Source organism: Eptatretus burgeri, chromosome 4, assembly GCF_056783735.1.
Source record: "Eptatretus burgeri isolate ZD-2024b chromosome 4, Ebu_testis_v1, whole genome shotgun sequence".
NCBI classification, from domain to species: Eukaryota; Metazoa; Chordata; class Myxini; order Myxiniformes; family Myxinidae; genus Eptatretus; species Eptatretus burgeri.
Window position 1 is genome coordinate 56,992,373 of NC_140964.1, and position 22,163 is coordinate 57,014,535.

General features: G+C 42.3%; 1 protein-coding gene across 23 annotated transcripts in view; it reads right to left on the minus strand.

The window, feature by feature from the left end:
* PHKB (phosphorylase kinase regulatory subunit beta) overlaps positions 1-22,163 on the minus strand; it is a 129,386-nt gene that overhangs the window by 93,969 nt on the left and 13,254 nt on the right. For 15 of the 23 annotated variants that reach the window (XR_015057425.1, XR_015057429.1, XR_015057426.1 and 12 more), the window contains 4 exons: positions 16,015-16,228; positions 4,611-4,697; positions 3,309-3,447; positions 320-419 (listed from right to left, as the gene is read on the minus strand). Coding sequence is in view for 17 of the 23 variants with exons in the window: in XM_085878137.1 (XP_085734263.1) it covers positions 320-419; positions 3,309-3,447; positions 4,611-4,697; positions 16,015-16,228 (540 nt within the window). In the remaining 6 variants the exon portion in view is untranslated. Of the gene's footprint in view, positions 1-319; positions 420-3,308; positions 3,448-4,610; positions 4,698-9,376; positions 9,477-16,014; positions 16,229-22,163 lie in introns of those variants that run through there. The other 8 variants (XM_085878149.1, XM_085878151.1, XM_085878148.1 and 5 more) reach the window with 8 other exon arrangements.

Sequence of the window (22,163 nt, forward strand, 5' to 3'; positions counted from 1 at the left end):
AAATAAATAAATAAATAAATAAATTAAGGGAAGCAAGAGGATGAATCACAAGGATGTGTAGCAAGAGTAAGGACATAGGAGAATTTGTTTTGGAAGAGAATAAGAGCAAGGGTAAGGGCATATACGTTACGTTGCATTACAAGGAGGTAGGGATGGGAGAGGAGGGGTGGTGTCAGTCAAAATTACCTACACTTCATTAACATGATAAATATACGGCCCATTGAAGCTTATATAAGAGAAATAAACAAAAAAAATATTTGCACTTTTTAATGTAAAAGAATAGGCTATTTCAAAAGAGAAGCAACAAATTGTCATTTACCTTATCAGCCTGGCGCATGTAACAGTAGAGTACACCTCGTACACACTTGATAGCGCTGTGTTCGAGCTCATGTGTACGTCCTTTATCATCGTCTAACCGCCTGCAGAAAAGCATAGCAACAAACAAGTTTCATTTTTTGTTCAGAATCATGAAAAATATCAACATTCCTTCATCGAACAATTACTTTTCCAAAAGAAGAACGCGGTTTTTGAGAAACCTGGTCGTTCTCAAAAACATGTCATAAAAATACGGTGCAATTCCCAAAACAGACATTAGGTCACTGCCACCTGCTGCAGACCTGTCTTGCGTCCATAAAAAAAGCCATAAAAACAACCAGTGGAAAATAAAAAGTGTAGGCTGCCAGAACCGAACTTTAATGTTGTTTATAAATTTTCAGTGAGGGAACCGAGATGGTTTACGGGTGCTTTATGAGGATATTACACCCCACAATGCCAGCACCACACCAGAAGTGTTTAGTCAAAAATCGATTGGACCAGGGATCAAACACAAGACTTAGAAGGGAGCGTGCAACGATTGAACTCTCCCCACCATCCCGATGAAAATCTTATGTTCTACCATCAATTGCCTGATGTAGTACAATATCCATGTTAAGAAAAAAATATTTTAAAAATCCATCAATTAACCTGGTTTGAGGATCAGGACGTAGGAGAACATTCCAATGGAGAAAAAAAAAATGGAGCCCACATTTGATTTCAAGTCATTTTCAGCAGCATAAGGTAACAATAAATGGAGAATAAGCATTTCCATAGTTAATCAATCAACTGTGTAATCTACCTGTTTGAGCTCTTGCCTTATGACGCTGCAACTCCGGGTTCAAATCCCACATGCTCTGTGGATTTCCCCATTATCGACTCATGCGTGTGTTATTCCTCATTAATATATCCTCACTTTCAGTTAAAGTTATAAACTAAAACTTTTATTCACAATTTCCCCAAAGCCTGCATTATTCCCTTCCTCGAATCCCATCTCAGCACTTAGTTCTGAAACTGTGAAACACTAATCATATTTTTCACAGACAAAACCAGGTTTTACAACTTGTACCTGTTCACCAGCCAGAACTTCAAATCCATTGATATATATATATATATATATATATATATATATATATATATATATATATATATATATATATATATATATATATATCATATTATTATTATTATCTTATGATTATCAGTATAATCGAGGAATGTTACGCTGTAACCCCCTTGCTTTTAGGAGGCTCTCCATCGATCTATTACGCGAAGCTCCCATGTTCAGTACAATGTGTAGCCCAAATTGCTCTGGTGTTCACAATTATAAGCTCATTACTGCTCGTGAGTTTCTGCTGATCTCATAAGATGCACGGCGATCGAGTAGCAACACAAAGGAGCAGTTATTCGGAATTGCCCAACCCCATCCCACCTCGCCCCTCCTTCTTGCATTGCACGAGATGTTAACTGTGGAAGGAAGTAATTTAAAAAATGATCATTTGAACAAATATATTGCATCTAAATTAAATATAGAAAAGGAAACAGGACTGCAAAACACCAAGAACTAAATGGTAGTTCTCCGAGGTTTGCTACACATGGCAAACATGCATTCCGAGGAGTGCTAATTAAAATGGTCAGAAAATTCCTTGATTATGGCTTCCGATGCGTTCCACCGTGATTGCTCGAAACCTCAAGGCAACGACTCAATTGCGTTTGGATTCCAATCACGTTCACACTCGCATCCGATTTTTCCCACTTTTTGTCTCGAGCTCCCATTTCGATAAACGGCTCGTGGTGTGAAAACACATTTCTAGTGGACTGGGCAATATAATTAATTACCTGTACGCACCGTAAACACCTTAGGAGCACAAAGCAAGCTTGTGCTTAACCAAGCTAGTGTTGACTCAAATACCATTCATACTTCCGACCTCATCATTCATTCTCACATTAATGCTGATAGGGTAGCTCAGAGGTAGCATAGTTGCCTTTGAGCTGTATACTCTGGGCACGAATCCCTCTCTGACTGGTTTGTCATCCTGATGCTATGCAACTCTAGGGCGCTTGAGGTCTACTTAAGAATTTGGTTTTTTGGGAGGACATAAAGCGAGCTATCCTGTCTGCGAGCATTTTGCTCGCAGACAGATGTTCAGTATCCAAGACACCTTTTGAAAAGACGCGATCATTTTGCACTGGTACCAAGGCTATATTATGGCATCATCACATTTTTATGGGAGGTTGGGGGGGGTGGGGGGAGAGAGAGGGCACTGCATCAAGGGCAGAGCCATACCATCCAAATATGATGTAAACTCACAGCCATGTGTACTGCATAAGCATGAATCAATTGGAACATTCACAACTTGCCTCGGATGTTTCTGCACTGTTATTCACTCGACAGCATCCAGTGCTGACACAAGTCATTACCAATACCTCCCACTGATATTAAAGATTATAGTAATACCTTTAGCTGGCATATCGTGATTTTTGGGATTCAAAGGGGGGGGGGGCAAACAACCACCTGGTGAAACCAAAGGACAACAACAAAGCAGGTGTGTCTGTGCGTTCAACCCGTCTCGATGTATGAATGCTATCTTCATAGCTTTATCACTAACAATTTCACGGACATTAAGCATGTAGCACAAGGGCTCAGCCTAATCATGCTCGAGTACTATCGGTTTATCAAAGAAAAAGAAAAATGACGATGCACAATTAAACAATCCTCAGGGCTGTGTGAGAAACAAGTTTTCCTTGGCAGCACTTTGAAAGTTATGATACATTGTTTTACAGCTTAATTGAGCGGGAAGAGTAATGGTGTTAAAAGTGACACGTCAGCTGTAATGCCATTGGCAATCGAACAGAAAGTGTAAAATTCTATAAACACCAAAAACACACTGTAGGAAACCATGGCTGTTGTTGTGTTGTGCCAAACTGGTCACACAATCCCACATACTTGTTGGTGCGTGAGATTGCTGGGCAGTGAATATCTGAGTCAGACTAACCTGTAAGCAAGAGAAAGAGCCCAAATGCTGGCGGCACAGTACAGACTATCGCGAACCTTAGCCAGATGCCAGTCGCCACCACTCCGAGATGGAAACAAGCCTGTGGTACTGCTCTGATGACACAAGATAGTTGATTTTGCTGACGGGTGAAGAGGAAATTAGTTGGAAGAGGGTAGGAGGGGAGGGAGGGGGGGGGACATCATGACAAGATGACAGAAAAGCATGAAACCAATAAACAGCAAAATGCAGAGAAAGTAGATTGAAAATAAAAGACTGGAATCTGCCATAACGAACACCACTAAAACAAGTCATCACATCCACAGCACCATTCTCATCTCTAAAGCGTGCCTGATTAAAGAAATATGCAAATTATGTTTCAGGCAATTTTGAGCAATTTACTCCAATGAATATTGAACACGTTAAAAAGCACTCCCGTTTCGTAATAATCAAACATAAGACTAAGAAGGAACCCAAAGCAGTGAAGAGCAAATATGGAGTCATCAGGAGGAACCTGGATAGGATTTGGGTTTCAGCCGCTACTCCACAACCCTCAAACCCATCCAGGCGCAGCAAAATGAACCTTACAGAAGGATTTCAAAATGCTTTAAGTAACCATGCAGAACAAGCAATGTTTACGATAATGACAGAAGACAGTTCTGCAATCCGTGGGAAAGTTTCATCTAAACGATGTGACAATCATTAACAGGGTAGAAATCAAATGCTTATTATCTTGATCCCAACTTGTATAGCTTCAGCACCGAGGAGTGCTCCGCTTGAACACACCTGTCATTACTCAGCACAAGGATGAATTACCAGCTGTGCATTGCACTGCAATTTCAAAAAGATCACAACTGGTTTCATTGCCTCCTCTTCAGTCTCGTCCATCTCTACCACCGCATTTAACTAGTCGGTCAGTATATTCATACGGTGCCAACAGCTCGATATGCTCACAAAACCCGGTGTTTCATCATATCTCTCCATTTCTGTTACATCGCCAGTATCAATTTGAGCTCTAATCCTGTATTGCCTTAGATGGAAGAGGATTTCCAAATTATCCCACGATATAAAAGCTCCCAGAGGATAAATACGTTACGCTGAAAGTAGTGAGAGAAAAAAAACTGGGAGACTACCGAGAGAAAAGGAGAATAGTTTGTCAACCACAAGGGAACCCACAAACCTGGCAGGATGGAGGTCTCAACAGTTTACATCGAGATGGATTCAAAATGGGTTCCGGGAGGACAGGACACTTCCCCAACCCCCTATGTTTTCAAAATCCTTGATCTGACTTTGCAATGTACCCACCCATGCAGTAGTGTCGATCCAGTTTCTCCCAGAGAGTCTGACTGTCCAACTGCAGGTCACTCTGTTGAATGGGCTCATAGATGGAGGCTGCGTAAAACAGTACAGACTTGGAACACAGCAGCAAACACAATGAGCCAGAAATCAGTTCCCAAGCATCGTTCGATACGCTCGAACCTCGGATGAAAGAACCTGTACTTGGAACACATCAGCTTGATCACCCGGTAATCATCAACGCTTGAATGTTCATTGCAACAAGTACTCAAAATCAAGTCTCAAAAGTACCCAATGACAATGCTTTAAAGCCATAAAAGCAGTGACCAAATATCAACGGAAAGTAAACCATGTGAAAAGAAAAGCAATGGGTGTCAACAACGGGCTATAGCCAAGAGCACATGACATATACAGTAGTTCTCGGTGGATGCATCGTCGATGGGCCACAGGGAAACGCCATTAGTTAAACGTCACAGTTGATCCATACTTTTATCCCACAGCAATTTTACACTTCCATTAAGCCTCTTACAATGAACGATCCAGCTCTTTCCACCATATAGCTTTAACCATCCTCCTTTAACTTACACAGCATCTTTTCCCTTTACTTACTACCCCAAAATTGCCAGAAACAAAATTCCCTTCGCAAACTATTTTATATTTTCAGGTGTCAGAACAATCGTTGGCGAGCACGGCACAATTCCTGGCTCTTCATTTTCGGTTACTCTAACAACAATTATGGAAGAGTGATGGTACAAGTCCAGACCAAAATAACATCCTAGAGGTCATGAGTTCAAATATGGTTGAAGAATGGAGGCATCAAGGATTTAAATTCCAAGATTTTAGAGTCTTAACTACCCTCAATCACTATAATTTATAGAAGTAGTAATGTTGGTAAAGCCTGTTGATAAAGGATGAGTGCCTCGGAAGGGTAGTGGAACACTTGATGGATGAACGAGCACAAATTTAACGATTTATTGAATCAGTGGCATCTGCATCAACTTGTTGCCTTGCAAGCATACTTATATCTGATCAAAGGCAAGACACACTGCTTATAACTGTGGTTAAGCGACGGCAAGGGCGTGCAGTTATTTAAAAAAAAAAAAATAAACATCTTTCACCACTGCTCCTCCACGTTGGGGTTTGGCAATGGGCCAACAACCCGTTCCTGCACCAAAATATTTTGCGACAGAAACCACAAAAAGTGGGCTTACACGTGTCGAAAGACACGATGGTGAGGATTATTGGTAAAAACCCAGAAGGATCACCAGTGACCTTCAGGTAAGCGGTTATGTTCTTCCTCGTCTGGTCGACATGTAGCAGTAGTTCTTATTTCATGATCGATTGTTAAATGACTTTGCGTAGAGCTTGGGATAGACACCAAAATTATACTTTGCAAAAGCAGCACCACCAACATTGACTGATTAAATGGGGGTGAGGAGGCACTGTTTGCACTGATGAAATCTTGAGCAATCAGGAAACAATGTATTAAAGAAAAAGCTTAAAAGTCGAGGTGTTATTACTTTATTATTTTTTAGTAGTATAGGGTCATATCCAAGACTCCCATGACCATGGAGAGCATAAGTTCGTTGAGGATGGATTTTGGTAATTTGGGGTATATAGAAAAAGATGAGCTCCTATGCCCCTCCCAAAAGTCCGGGCTCACTCCACCAGAGGGCAAAATCCAAAATGTCCGCTGGTGGCCATCTTGGAAATTACACAATTACATAACTCTCGAGTAAAATAACTTACAGACATGAAATGTGTCGTTTTTTTACTAATTTAATGACAAGTATTCCGTTTCAGTGGTTATTTTCTCATTCTACGGTAATCTTTAACATGAAATTCAAGATGGCTGCCAACGGCCATATTGAATATTTGAATATGTCCCACCTTCTGAAATTTTGTAGCTTTTTACTATTATAGTAATTATGCTGTTTATTTTGTCACAAGATCATTGGATTTCTGCAAGCAAAAGACCACCGACTGCCACTACAACTGATCAGTCATCACATCCCATCCAAACTGTTGAGTAACAGAATAAACTGAGTTCAGACTAACATGTCTGAAGAATCAACCAGTAGCAGAAGAAGCAACCCCCTCCCCCCCTTTCCTCCTCCTCAATGTGTGTTGCAATGTGGTGATAATATTGATCAGGAAGACTCACTTGATGGGATTTCCAGTGGAAAGTGGCAAAGCTTGCGTGAAAAAGCAGCTAATTGGAGGGGGCTAGATAGGTTTGGCATGGTGTATGAGAGTGTCAACTGGGAAAAGGGACACAAAGGTCTTTAGATGTACAAGGAACGTTACCTGTCTATTTCAAGCAAGTGAAAGCTCCAGCAAGCTGAAAAGCGAAAATCTGCATATCGTGAACAAAGCAGGTAACCCCTCCAGTTGCAGTTCTACAGGCAGTCTTTAAATACTGCATTGGGCTTGTTTTGCCCTGACATTTTCTGCTATTTGTGCTTGGAGAACAGTTCCTGCTTATTTGTTCACACAAGTTCCAGCTCACTATTTTATTTCGTTGAGTTTGTTGGTTTCATATTTTCTTTACACTTGTGCATTTTTATGCATAATTGGAGGTGCAAAATTTTGACAATTGAACTTCATTTGTTGTGTCTGCATTTGCCTCTTTGATCAACCCTGCTGTTTTATTGGGTTTGGATTTCCCCGATTGATCTTGTGTTTGCTAGTTGTTACCACCACACATGAACTCAATACCTTGTTATTGTTTTTTTTCCTGTGTGTGCAGTGAATCTACGTCTTCATCCGAGACCCCAAAATCTGCTGCTGCTGATCCCCTTCCAGCTCCTTCACCGAAACGTCTAGACGTTCGAGTATAGGGCATCTACATGATAAAAACTTATGTGTCTGGTGCATGCATCCAGAAGACAAAAAGCATCCTGGACGGAAATTAAATACTTTGTATCTTCTAAATCAAGAAAAGGCTTGGAACATGTTTAAACAACATAGTGTTACTAGACTACATGGACATGAGATCGCATTCTCAAACTGATTGACGCCACACCTGACCCATTTGCAGCTGGAATGCGATACCATCATCGCTGCTGGCTCAAGTACATCACCAACAATAAGATTAATGATGAAAGACATGAGCTGAATGATGAATGAGCTGCAAAAATGACCATAAAAATGAGTTAGAAACAACCTAGATCATATTTTCAGGTCTGACGATAACCTCAAAATGGGCAAGTAACACCTGGAATTAATTTGTAGTCAAAAAGACACTTCATAATTCATGCCTGTATGTTAATTTACTCACGATTTATGTATTTTTAAAAGATTTCCAAGATGGCCACTGGCGACCATTTTGGATTTCATCGTGAAGATGACCTCCAAGTTGACAAGTTACACCTGGAATGAATTTCCCGCCATATAATTACTTGAAAACAATACCTTAATCGTCTTCCTACCTTAACCGGTTTGGAAGATGTGAAATATTCATATATTCAATATGGCTGTTGGCGGCCATCTTCAATTTCACATTGAAGATGACCACGAAATGAAAGAATAACCACTGGAATGGACCCCTAGTCATGATATTAGTAAAAAATCGACACTTATTTCATGTCTGTAAGTTATTTTACTCAAGAGTTATGTAATTGTGTAATTTTCAAGATGGCCGCCAGCGGCCATTTTGGATTTTGCCCTCTGGTGGAGTGAGCCCACACTTTTGGGAGGGGCATAGGAGCTCATTTTTTTCTAAATACCCCAAAGTACCAAAATGCATCCTCAAACGAACTTATGCTCTCCATGGTCACGGGATTCCTGGATATGACCCTACTATTTAAAACCTCAAAATCCAGATCAACTGTACCTCCCTTTGGCATGTCAACTGGTAGCCCAGAGTACCAACATCAAGTCATCAGGACTAATGTAATGGGGAAAACCACATCGCAAGATGACATTTTAATTCATTCTGACGATAAGAAATCCTGACTGAAGTGCAATCCTTACATTGTTAAACTACCGACAGACATCGATATTAATGGCGTAAATATTAAAAATGAAAAACAACTTCTTGCATGAGTTTCATGGCATGAATACTGGAATGATAAAAAAACCAAAAACATCACGAACACTTTTGGCCTCATTATTTAGTTTTGCTTTTGAGTCACCACCAATATCCTCGCAATCCTTTCACACAACAGATATCACACCATTGTCTGATTTGTTTTTCCCAGCACCTCCTAAATGTTTTATGCTTTAGTTACATAAGGATGTACAAGAAAACTTAAGACACAGGGTGCCATTTTGCCCATAGTGTTTGTGGTGTTTAAGCACCTCATCAATATATTCTATCATTTTTATGCATATATTATATGTACTGTAACTAATGACATTCTTACCATGAAAAACTGAATCCAACTCAACATTCACATTTCTTTAATAAATAACTTGCATATCTATCCACGTTCCATTCAAACTCGCGGCAGGAATTTTGACCAGCGTACCGGAACACTATTGCTTACTCTCTTTTTTAAGAGCACCATATTAAATTTGAAAAGGAAGATAACAAGTTCACAATATAAATGGAGACAGGTCAGTTGGTGTGCTCTGAGATACAGCACTTCCTGCTGGCACTTCATTAAACAATTTGGTTTTTTTTTCTCTGTACAAGAGCGAGCTCCCTTTTCAGGAATGTAATACCAACTATACAACTCACAAGCAAGCATGTGAGCAAGCAAGCCATCATGCTACCCTCAAAGCTAATCCATTGCGAACATTTATTTTACAATCACAATTATTATTCCCACCTTGTAGGGTCAGCCGGGGAATATATTTTGGCTTGTCTTTCACGAACCAGCAGGCCAGGCCTGAAGTTTGATGTACATCAAATAAAAGCGAAACTGGAAACTATTAACGGAGAAAAGGTCATCATTTGCCATTAGTCAGCTTGTCACAGTAGAAAAGGCTTACACATGCAATTCCATGGCATACGGGCTCACTGCTTTAGAGCATGAGGATCACTGCTGTTCTTTTAAATTCTGTGGAATCCAATTTTTTAAAAATTCTCGAAGGGCACTTGGTAGAGCACACACCTCCACCACGTAATGCCTGATCCACGACAACATATCGGGCCCAATACATTTTTGAAATATCGTGCTACATATCGTTTTTGGCCCTATTCTCAATGGTGAAGAATCGCTTCAAAAATTAAATAATTCTCGTATCCAGATCATGATTTGGAGTTTCACCAAAATCGAATCAATTCTTCCTTGTCACACACCCAACCTGTCTATAGCAGGTCTCATCTGAATCTGTCCACAACTTTTTGAGATATCCTGTACACAAACAGACAGGAAGGGGTGAAAGCATAACCTTCACCTTCGGTGGTGGAAGTAACTAGAGTTCATAGAACACCTTAACCCCATGCAGTCTTAAGAAAAAGGACATGGGAAGGGTCATTTCAACTCTTACTTTGTGTTTCTGACCACAATCTATTTCCTACAAGCCGTAATTTTGCTCCAATCTCAATATTGCCAAATGCTGAGAGTGCAAGTGGCAAATTTGATTGGTAGAGATGACGGTCGAAATGGCATAATATTTTGTCCAGGTATTACTAAATGGAAGATATTTGATTGTGCCTAAAAGGAAAGTTGTGTTCTAGTGTTTAACTACATGTCACTCAAAATAAAATAAAAGTTTTAATGGGTGTAGAAAAAAAAACGTTTTTTCATAAGTTTAACACCGTCGACGCACCGTCTTTTACACCACCTTAGTTAACACGGTAAATTAGGTATTTGTACCTGTTGTTTGTGTCCTTTATGATATCCTGAAAAGCAGTGAGTTTCCTGTTTGGAAGTATCTTCAATTATATTTGACTGCCAGGCAGGCAGACAGAGTGAAAAAATTAATTTACTGGTCTGTGCGCATGCATATTCGGCACAGGATTCCGTATAATTAGCCAAATTCAGAGCTAAAGTTCTGCTAAACTGTAGGTTCGTGGTTTTACAGAACTGTATTCAAAATATAAAATCTAATTGAAATTAAGTGGTTCCTCGATCTTAGACGGATGCCTGAAGACAGACAGAAAGAGAGTGACTCAATTGCTTAACCACGCTTTTCGCTTCGCACCCGTGGGGTAATAAGCATCTCATGACAGAAAATTGAAACAAAGGGCTTTCTGCTTTCCCACACAGGCAGGTAATTATTTCCTCTCTCATCTCGACTTGTTCAGAATACTCGATCCACTATTAGCACTTCTTCTCAGAGGCTGTGCATACACCTTAACCTACCAACTAACAACTTATCTGAGAATGTCTTCCAGATCTAAACTGTACACTTTCTTCGACTTACTTGTCCCTCTTTTTTCCTGTCTGTGGAACAGACAACGACGGTGGTCTGTCCTTTCAGTCCCACTTTCCCCACGAGCTTTACAAGGTAGTGGCTCACCAGCACCTGTCTAATCCTCTGTTAATCTTGTTTGCAATTTGTATACCAAGCACAGAGCTGTCTTTGCCACAAATGAGCCAAGTGCATTCACTTAACAGTGGACTGAACTTTATATTAAATAATGTATAGTTTCTGGTTAGGAATTCAAAATGGCTTCCCCTCCAGAGTCTGGGAGGTTGGTGGTTAGAACTCCGGCCGAGTCATACCAAAGACTTGAAAAATGGTACGTGCTGTTCCCTTGCATGACACGGGACATGTAAAAATGAGTACGGACAAACAACCATAGATTGGAAACCATTTTGCTTGTTGCACTCAATGAAGTTGCACTTTCGGCACATTCCTTAATCTTTTCTTCATTCAATATAATTATAAGAACAGGAGAAAAAGTTAAGCTTAATGCTCTGGCAATTTGTAAATAAGGATGACGAGGCATCCCAGCCTTGCTTGCTGAAAGTAAATACGCTTAGTTATAAAAATCGGTAATTTCTTTAAATTTTCAGATTTCACTCCAGATTGACAGTTATTTAGTTCACCAGATCTGATCCTCAAATCTGAAGCCAGATTTCAGACCACACACATTACAAATATACTTGAATTAGGCCGTGAGAGGTCATTGTAGAAAATCGGCAAGGATTTTCGAGTCGGCTGAAACAAAAAGTCAGATTAACATCCCTGCAAGGTGAATGTGGGCTGACCAAGGGTAAGCCCTGTTTTTGGTTTTCATTTAACAAGGCCGTTAATTATCTTCAAAAGGGGTCTTTAACTTTACCCAAACACCCAATTGTCATTCATGCACGAACTCGGAGTTCCCTTGTATGCATGCAAAGTTTGGGCCGCGAGGGTTCATGGTTTTGGAGGAGACACACTGACATTTATTATTATAGATGTGTACTCGAGTGGGTCTTTATGTGAAGTGCGATTGAATGTAGCAAAAAATGACGTCACACAAGGTTTTTTGTTGAGAAATGGATTTAGGTTTATGAAATTTTCTGATGACAGAACATGTTTCTTTCATTGAAGAACTTCTACCTGCTGTGTTCACAACCTCCTGCCCGTTTGGGGATTTTCACCAAGATCAGCAACACACAATGAATGTTGAACAGCACAAGCGGCATGGACAGGGTGAGAGAAACGGTTAGATGGGGAGGTATTGTTAAGCAAAAATAAATCATCCAAGAGAACTGCGGCATGCAAACAAAACAAAAATTGTGAGAGGCAACCACAAGGAAGCAGAATCAAATGGTTTCAGTGTTGTTAACCTCCTCCAAACCAACAATGTCAGACCACACACATTCCAAATGTATTTGTGCCAATTATTTCAAATTCCTGATTTTGTATCACATTGTCACATGCTGCAGGAAGAAACAAAATCAAACAAGAAAAAGAGCAATCAGAGATTGCAGACCATCACCAGGACTTTTGTGTGGTGTTTGTTTAGTTTTGTGTCGTGTATTTTGCATGGTGTTCGTGTACCGGTGTGTTACGTAATTAATAATAGACATTACTGGAATTGTCACTTTATAACTGCTGGCAGTGAGGACTGGGTACCAAGACATCCCGCTTTGATCGGACACCTGACCCTGACCCATGATGTTTGTTATTATTCAATTGAATTCAGAATGGGATTAAAATAAATAAAGTTCAAATCAAATGGAAGACCAAATAGGTACAGTCCTGCATTGGAGTAATCAGAAGGAACCCAAACAAGCAAAGAGCAAAGATGAAGTCATCAGGAGGAAACTGGATAGGTAGGACATGGGTTTCAGATGCTACTCCTCCACCATCAAAGCCATCCAGGTGCAGCCAAGTGGGCCGTCTTAAATTTTTTCTTTTTTTAAAACAACCCAAATCAAAAAATTAAATAATTATGCCAGCCAGACCATGCGTCCGATCAGGTTGAAATTTGAAACATATATTCCCCAACGCAACTAGATCATAATTGTGAAGTTTCATGTCGACTGATGAAACGGTTCAAGATAAATAATTTTTTTAAGATTTTCGCTCAATCCAATAGGGCTGCCAGACCATGTGACCTATCAACTATTCATGAATACCCTGGTATCCCCAAGGCTTGGGGAATATTTATGTGAAGTTTCCCCTCTATCTGTCCAACCATTCTGGAGAAGATTTTTTAATAGGGTTGAGGGTAAATCCAACAAAGCCGCCAAACCATGTCACCTATGAAGTCAGAGGTGTGAATGTTTTGTTCCTCATGGATAGTCCGATTGTCATGTGTGTAAAGTTTAGTCACGATCTGTTCAGCTAATTTCAGAGAATAATAATTTTTAAAGTTTCTTTTAAAAAACATGGCTGCCAAACCATGTGACTGATGATTATGAGGGCACCGATGACATCATTAAAAAAAAAAATTACACATTCCATATGAGGAATATTTGCCGTGTGCCAAGTTTCAATTATATTATAAATTTGGTGCAGTTTCGTAGAAATAGAGGTCCAACTTTTTCCATTTTTCCAGCATGGAACTATGACGTCATAATTATCATTAAAACATTCTCAATGAAGAATTGCTCCTGTTTGAAAATTTCATGTCAATCTGACAAGCAGTTGCAGAGAAAAACAAACACTCATGTTCTGTGCAGACAAACAAACAGACAAACAAACAAACAAACAAACAAGAAAAAGACATCCTGCATAGCACAATACTTGCAAAATCCACCCCCGCCCTCTCCACAAAAGTTGCCATGGATACATCAAATTGTCCCTTTCATTAAGAATAAAATTGACAATCTTAATCAAAGCTCGGGTCAATCGGATGAAAATTAATAATTTTTCAGATTTAAATTGATTAGTTTAGAAGTTTGACCTTGAGTTGACCTTTTGACCTCAAAAACAACAGGCTTCTTCGTTATGATAAACTCTACCATGTGGTGAAGTTTCGTGAACATCGGTTTAAACTTGTGACCTGTCGGCGATAAACAGACAGACAAACAGACAGAGACAGACAAACAAAATCGACTGACCAATATACTTTTAAAATCTTAGATTTTGCAAGGAAAAAAACAGACAAATGGACCCAAATGCAATATTCTCTCCTTTGGGAAGAGTAACTGCAAGTGGAAATGTTAGGGTTAAGGAAAGCATGTGAGTAATGTGCATTTGTGCTGAAGCTTTCCGTTTTCATCACTGGAAACTACGAGTCACACAATGATTCTTGCTAAATGTGATGGGTCCCAAATGGAATGTCCAAAAGGGTTTTCCATTATCACCTGTAATACTGTTACAATTCTGGAAGCCATTTGCACACAGACAGACAGCAGCCCCTGCAGTTCAGTTATTTCGATAAGTATGTGTTTATAGTCAGGGTCCCGTCCTTCTGTCTAATGGGAATTTCGTGTGTGCGCTTCGAGTTACTTTTATAGTCAGGTTTTTTTTATATCTTTAAATCTTCATCCTTCGTTTTCGCACCATAGCCATCCATCGCCCACGTGCAGCGTGTCACGCACAGGGGTGAGGTTCCCTCCACCCACCGTGAGCTCGTCCAATCAACAGCGGCCACGAGTCGCCCGACAACCCCTCGTCCAATATGGATGCGAGTACATCAGAGCGTTTCCCTCAACCCGCAGGGGAGGGGAAGGATAAGACGAGGTGGCGAGCCATCGTCGAAAGAAGGTTCGCCCATTCAAGAAGGAGAAAGAGAGGAGGCCTCGTTTTGCCTGCTGGCGTCTCAATCCCGTGCTGGCTGTGCGCGTCTGCCTTGCCTGGTGTGGCCTGATCAAGGAAGCTGTTTCAGGCTAGATCGCCGGTCGGCTCGTCATCTCTCACTTGTCCGCCTTCGTGCTGGCTGGCGTCCGACGCTCTTTCCCTGGTCCCTGGAGCTTGGTGCTGCGTTGTTGGTGACGGGTTCGAGTCCCGCCACCGGACAAGCTCGACCAGACCGCACGAGGCAGACAGGTGCAAGCAGAGGCCCCTGCCCTCAGCTTGCCTTCCCTCCGAGTTGAAAGGCCGAAATAAAGACCCGACGGGGTCCAGTTATTTTGGGTGTGTTCGTGTGTGTGTGTGTGTGTGTGTGTGTGTGTGTGTGTGTGTGTGTGTTGGGGGGGGGGGTGCCATCCTGTAAGTAGAAACTGTCGAAGTGCCCTGTGTTCATTGTCCATTACATATTCATATTCAGATAGCTCTGCTTTTTGTGTGCCCCCCTGATAAATAAACTACCCTGCCCCCTGATAAATGTACCAGCTCGTTTTCTGTGCTTTCTCCCATTGACCCAGCACGGTGCGTATTGAGTATTAGTGAGGCCGTTAGTGCCGTAAATTGTTCATTTGGACCAACGGATCTTGGTAATCCCCGCTCGGTTTACACCCGGATCAGGCTCAGTAAACGGTCCGTTCCACCCGAGGTCCATCGAGGGTGTGGTTTTCCCCAGTCGTTGGATGACGTGGGTACTTAGGTATATTGAAATTAGGCAATTAACCTTCCCCACGCCGTCAAAATATTGGCGACCACGGTCCGCTAAGGGACCCGTGACCTTCGGACTTATCCGAGAGTCATGACCTAAATTCCGGGTGTTCGGTGTGAGACGACTCCACTGCTCCACCTAATGGTTGTTTATCGCCACCGAACCCTGGCCCACAACAATACTACCTTTCCTTTTAGTCTAACTTTTCCAATGGAGGTTTCGTTACTTTTAGTACACTTAAATACACTGGGATCCTTAACATTCACAAGCGTCCACGAGTCCAGAAGCAAGTCAATGAGAAAAACAGCTTAATGTCTCTTTCAAAGTATGGTACACTCTTTGAGGTAACGACTTTCCTTTCGAAGTACTCGGATGGCAATATATATTCAGGTGGGGAAATCAAATAGACTTAACACGTCAAAGGTGAGTACTCTTTCTCAGAGCTATCCCATCAACCAACACAAAATGACACGAAAAGCCAAGTGGAAACCCCCCAATGCTTGAAATCCTGTTCAGGCTCATGGTCAATATTCTAAAATGTCTCGGGGTATACCGGAAAGCACTTTGTCCATAGGGACTCACCGGGCTTGCAGCAAGGTATGGAAGGTGGGTTCACATTGCCACCTGGTTGCCGAGATACGGCCAACACTCCAGCCATGGTGGCAAAACGACTGCACTTTGAAGGAGTTATCCTCAACAAAGGTAAGGAGGCACCACCACCAGCGAAGTAGGTTAGTGGTGAGTCAAATGAACATGTGAGCAGGATGTATGGTGAGAATCTGTTAGTAGGATTTATCTGCAAATGGCAGAGGTAATTAGGAATCGACACGAAAACAACAATAATTATCGATAGGATTAATCTATAAAAAAAAAAAAGAGAACACCAAAACAAAATGTGTAAATTTTAAAGGTTAGAGGACAAACAAAAAAGGTGAAGTGTAAATACAAAACGATCCCAAATATCAATTCCAAGAAAGTATTATATTCAACATTAGAAATTATGGACACCAATGGTGGCAAGTAGCATCCTCATGATATTTGTGGACACAAGCAACAAGTGCCCATTGACATATTGCTTGTGCAAATAAAGAGGAATGGAAAGTGTGTGGGGGGGGGGATTGGTGGGAGAAGGATAGGAAAGAAGAGGAAAAAGTGTTTGAGCTGAGAAACACCTATGGAAGGAAGGGATTTACTCAATAAATTCCACCATTTATCTGTGCATGCGAGTTTTATCAAAATGTCCTTAAATATTTGCTCAGGAAGACAGTTCATGCATTGGTTGATGAGCGTTTCCTGATATTTAAGGACCAACGACACAATTAAATCAGCCTCTGTGTTCTCATTTGAGTACCTGCATCAATAAACAAGGAACAAGGAAATCCAACACAGGTGGAGGCCATTCAGCCCATCATGCCTGTGTGAACACCACACCAACCCATCTACACAAGATCCAAGGAAGAAAATGCAAAAAAACTGTATATATATATATATATATATATATATATATATATATATATATATATATATATATATATATATATATATATATATATATATATATATACACACACACACGAGTGATTCAACTATTTCGGGTAGAGCACTCCCTGAGCTTCTTCAATTACTTTATTGGAGTTCCTGGTGTTTGCTTTCCGTGCGCATGTATGGTATACAATAAACAGTTTTCTCTCAAGTACATCGAAGTCTTCATGCCTTAACTGCAAGGGTGATCGACGTCCCGACAATTGGCGCAGCGAGCAGGGAAAGTGATGCAAGCAGCAGCGTGTAAGGCCTTGGGAATTAAGCAAGCATTTCACTGTGTTTACCACCCACAATCAGCAGGCACTGTCAAAAGGCAGAAATGGATTCTGAAGAATAAGTTGGCAAAGATAACAGCGGAAACAGGGTTAAAATGGCCTGACGCATTACTTTTGGCATTAATGAGCATGCGGTCGACCATAAAACAAAGATCAGGGTTATCTCCTCACGAAGTACTTATGGGAAGGCCAATGCGATTGCATGTAACCGCTCCAGCTGATATGAATAAATTGGACATTGCAATGATGGACGAAAATTTGCTGACATTCTGCAAACAGCTTTCCAGGATTGCTCGATTGATACATACGCGGGTGAAGGAGGCGTTGCCGGAACCGGCGGAAGAGCTGTACCATACCTTCCAGCTGGGAGACTACGTGTTGGTGAAACACTTCACTAGGAAAACAGCTTTGGAACCTCGGTGGAAAGGACCATTTCAGGTATTGTTGACCACACCAACTGCTGTAAAGTGTGAAGGGAAACCAGCTTGGATGCACTCTTCACACTGCAAACTTGCCTTCTTGACAGAATAGGAGGGCGTGCAAGAATGAACGTGCCACAGTAAATTCTAGTTGTCATGGTTGCCCTTTGGATAGGAAGTTGGGAAGTGGAAGGGCAAATAGACTATTGGCCAATCAAGCAGAGAAAGAGAGAGAAAAAAAAAAGAGTAATTGAGAACCATACAGAACATTTGCACGAGTTAGGATTACATGGAATTAATACGTTCCTACTCCTGTCACACAGATATGCAACACTGAGCAATAAGACTAAGTGTTGGGTATGTGCATACCTCCCGCACTCCTCAAAAACAGGTTTGCCATTATCAGTGATCCCATTTGAGGAAATAGACTATTGTGGGGCTGCATGGTACCATAACTATAATTTGACTAGAAATAGTACAGTTATGTACGGACTTTACAGGTGCGTGGTATCCCCCTTATAACTTAGAGAAAAGACCTCCGTATTTTAGGATTGCATATAAACGAGCTGGGTTCCTTTGTCTGTCTTGGACTAATCCAAACAGCAAATTCCATGCAGGAGATTCTGTCTGTAACTCATCCAAAGAGGTAAACGACATGGAAGATAGCCGGAAGGATGACAGTGGGACATATCCTAAAGTCGCATCCAATGGCACTTATTTTGTATGTGGGTTCAGAGCCTATCCCTGGTTGCCACTAAATTGGACCGGCTCTTGTTTCCTGGCCTACGTCGTGCCACATATGCGTTTGATCACTGGCCCATTATCCAAGGTAAATCAGCAATGACGTAAGAGAAGCATATCAGGTGGGGAATTTTTAGCAATGATAGTTTTCCCCCGTTGGGTCCTTTTATTTGGAGCAGTCAGAGAACTTAAGATGGCAGCATCATTGGAGGTGATGGGAAACAAAACTGCTGATGGCTTTGATAAGGTTAACACCGAGTTGATTGCATTAAGGGCAACAACAATGCAAAATAGAGTGGCCTTGGATATGATTCTTGCTGAAAAAGGCGGAATTTGTGCTGTGATTGGCAAGGAGTGTTGTACTTATATCCCGGATAGTTCAGAGCAAATCCATGATCTAGCAGGACACATAAGGAAGGAGGCTGCAAAATATAATGATTACACCCCAGGATGGGAGATCGGGGCATGGTTGCAGGGATTGTTTGGAGGTTGGGGTGTAGCCATTCTCAGATTCTTGCTGACAGGATTGGCTGTGATGATTGGAATATTTGTAACGTTGTCTTTAATCAAAGCAGTCATTATGGCTGGCTTGCGAAAGTGTATTGCAGGATGGCATCTGAAGTCAACACCCAAGAAGCACGAAACCAAGCCTGAACCTGAGATGACACTTTTAGCTGGAGCTCGGGAAATCCGCTATCAGCCGTAAGCTGTATAGTGCAATTTCGTTCCACTCATCGAGGGGGGGGGAGGGGGGAGGTAGACAAAACCTTGATAATAGTGTTGCGGTTGAGGAAATTCGCAAACCACCATTCAGGTCCTGTAGGTGAGATATCTCTGTAAGTACATGTGTAGTTAGCCCCAAACCCGTTGTTTAGGGGGAATAAATGTGATTCATTCGGGCTGCGACCCTTTAAGATAGCCGTTTTTCTGTTCTATCTTTATTTTGAACCAACCACGTCTCAACCGCCATCACACAACAACCACCAACCGCAACGCCGCTTCACAACAACAACAATGCCAACAGCCACGACCTTTACCTTGACAACTCGCTCCCGCAAACATCGCATCACCGCCATTCCAAACGTCGCCATGGCCATGGACCAGCACTTAAAGCCCTCCACCACCTTCGCCTCTCCTTCTGCGGCCATTCCCGCGCCGCTTGTGGGCACCGAGCGTCGGGCTGTCCTGGCCTCGTGCGGGACGCGTGCCGAGCCGCGGGTGCAAATAGCGGCCTTTCCGAGGAGAAGTCGGATCAGGAATGATACACGCCCACTTCTGATCCGTCCAATCAGCAAGCGCGGGGCGGTTTGGCCCTGCCTCCAGGCGCGTCGGAGTAGAATCGGGATATGCAAATTCGAGGATCAGGGGAGACTCACGCCCCTTTTTCTCCGTCCAATGGGCGAGCGTGGCTCCACCCCCGAGCTCGTTCTGATCCAGATATTTGCATATGGGTTCTCCTGCCGGACTATAAAGCGCCGAGCACGGGGTGAATTTAGGGAGTTTTCAGAGGAGTTGGAGGCAGTGAGTTGGAGAAAAGGTCGAGGCAGTCAAGTCGGGTCTGGAGAGGAGCAGTCTGTGGAGCCGTGAGTCATCGGGTCTGGAGAGTGGCAGTCTGTCGGGGTTCGGAGTCTGTCGGGGAGCTGCAGAGAGGGGAAGGCTGGAGCGCGGTCGAGGTGGTTTGCTGCAGTCGGCTGAGGAGAATTGGGGAGGAGGTCGAATAGCTCGGGTCCAAGGCAAGGAAGACGGCGGTCGGCGACGAGCTCGCAGTGGAGTCGCTCGTCGCGGGACCCAAGCAAGCCAGCTATCCTCTTTCCCCAGAGCATCAACAATTCACCCCTTTTTCCCCCCGCGCTGAGATAGTGCGAAAAGGGGGGCCCCGTTCCCACCCCACTCCAAGCAGTGCCAACAAAACCCGCGAAGGAGCGCGGAGTCGGGGCGCCGCGACATTTGCGGCTCATCACAAGACACAGGTAGGATCCACCCGGTCTCGCGGCCCACAGGCTCCGTCTGCCCCCTTGTCTTTGAGGGTGGCCCTTTTCTTTTGCTTTTGAGTAAATGTGTTGTCGGCGCTGTCTGTAAAGTAAAACTGTGTAAGTGTTGCCATGTGCTCGCGTAGTCGGTGGTAGATCTGCATTGTTGTGTTTCTTTTGTTACATCTGCTTTTGGTGCATAATTGTTGTAATTGTATATGTGTGCTCTCCATGTGCCACGGAATAAATGTACATCATGTTGAACTGTTTGCCCGTTTCGCTTCGTCTTTTCTTGAATTGAATCTCCATCTTGCTTCACGTAAAGGGTTGGTAGTAGGCTTAATACGCCCGATAATTAATCGGAACCATCGAGGCCGACGATAACACCACTCGGTTATCCCGATAGTACGGAACGGGTCGCTTAAGTGGCCCGTGTCCGGAGTCGACCTGCGGCGAGGTGCGATCGCCCGGTCTACCCTCCGCGTGGGTACTTAGGTAGGTCGAATTTGGCGAACAACCCTATCCTACGCGGGGGGCCGATTGGCACGATCGTGGTGAGGCCGAAAGGCCCACCCGTGACTAGCTCCCGGCGTTAGTCCGAGAGGGTCACGACAGAATTGTCCGTCCGGTGGGCGACGTGCCGCGATTCGAGTTACGTGGCCGCTCGCATGCCCGCGGGCGCAATTCGCAACAATATGATAGTATATATCCAAATACATACGTATCCAAAAGTTCTCAACTCAAATAGCTGCAGTTATTGTGTATTTTCATCTTGAAAAATCAATGCATTCCCCGCGCTCTCTCATTTGAATTTTCTCCACTCGGATCACGTGTGGGCCACGTGATGCCTCGACAACCAATAGATCGGCTGACATCGTATGCAAATTACGTCAGACTGTCATGTGACCAGCTAAGTTGTCCAAGATGGCAGCTTCCTGCAGGGAGGAAATCACCGGCAGCTGATCGGCGATTTTTGATAAATATGGCGTGAGGACGCTCCCCAGTGTATTATTCACCAGGACAATGTAGCGAACGAAGAAGTCAAACGTTTTACGTCTGTAAGATGGGATAAATGGAGAGAAAGTTTCAACAAATGGCTCGTCTTAGACGGTCACGAACAACGTTTAGCCGAGAGTGCCGGCGCGGGAGGACTAACTTCGATCATGGGCCTATTGTACCTGGAGTGCCGGTGTAACTATTTCAAGTTACCTCCCAGTAATCTGAAATCGATTTCAAGTTACCCTCGGGGGTAGCTTGAAATCGATTTCGTCCTACCTCCTACGATTTCAGATTACCCCCCTCAAAACATTTATTTATGAATGTTTATTTACAAAAAATAGTAATTTAATTGATATTGAAAACTAATTAGGGAAAAACCATTGACCACATGACAGCCTTTAAAGAGTCTGCAATGAATTTCGATTTTATTATGAATAATTTTATTTTAATATTGTTATTAATTGAAATCAGTATTTCTCATATATATATATATATATATATATATATATATATATATACATACACATGCATTTTTATTTTGTTTTTTTAAAGAAAAAGAAGAAGGCGCTTCCAACCAAAACTAAAATCGACTCCACCAATTTAAGCAATAAGCATGAGCAGAGTCAGACAGTGTCTATACAGTGTCTTCAGACAGTGTTCACACCTCTTGCTATTTTCACATTTTGTTTTGTTACAGCCCGAAATTAAAATGGACTATATTTAAATTTAGTCACTGATCCACACAAAATACCCTATATAATGACTTTTTTTTATTCTTGAAATTT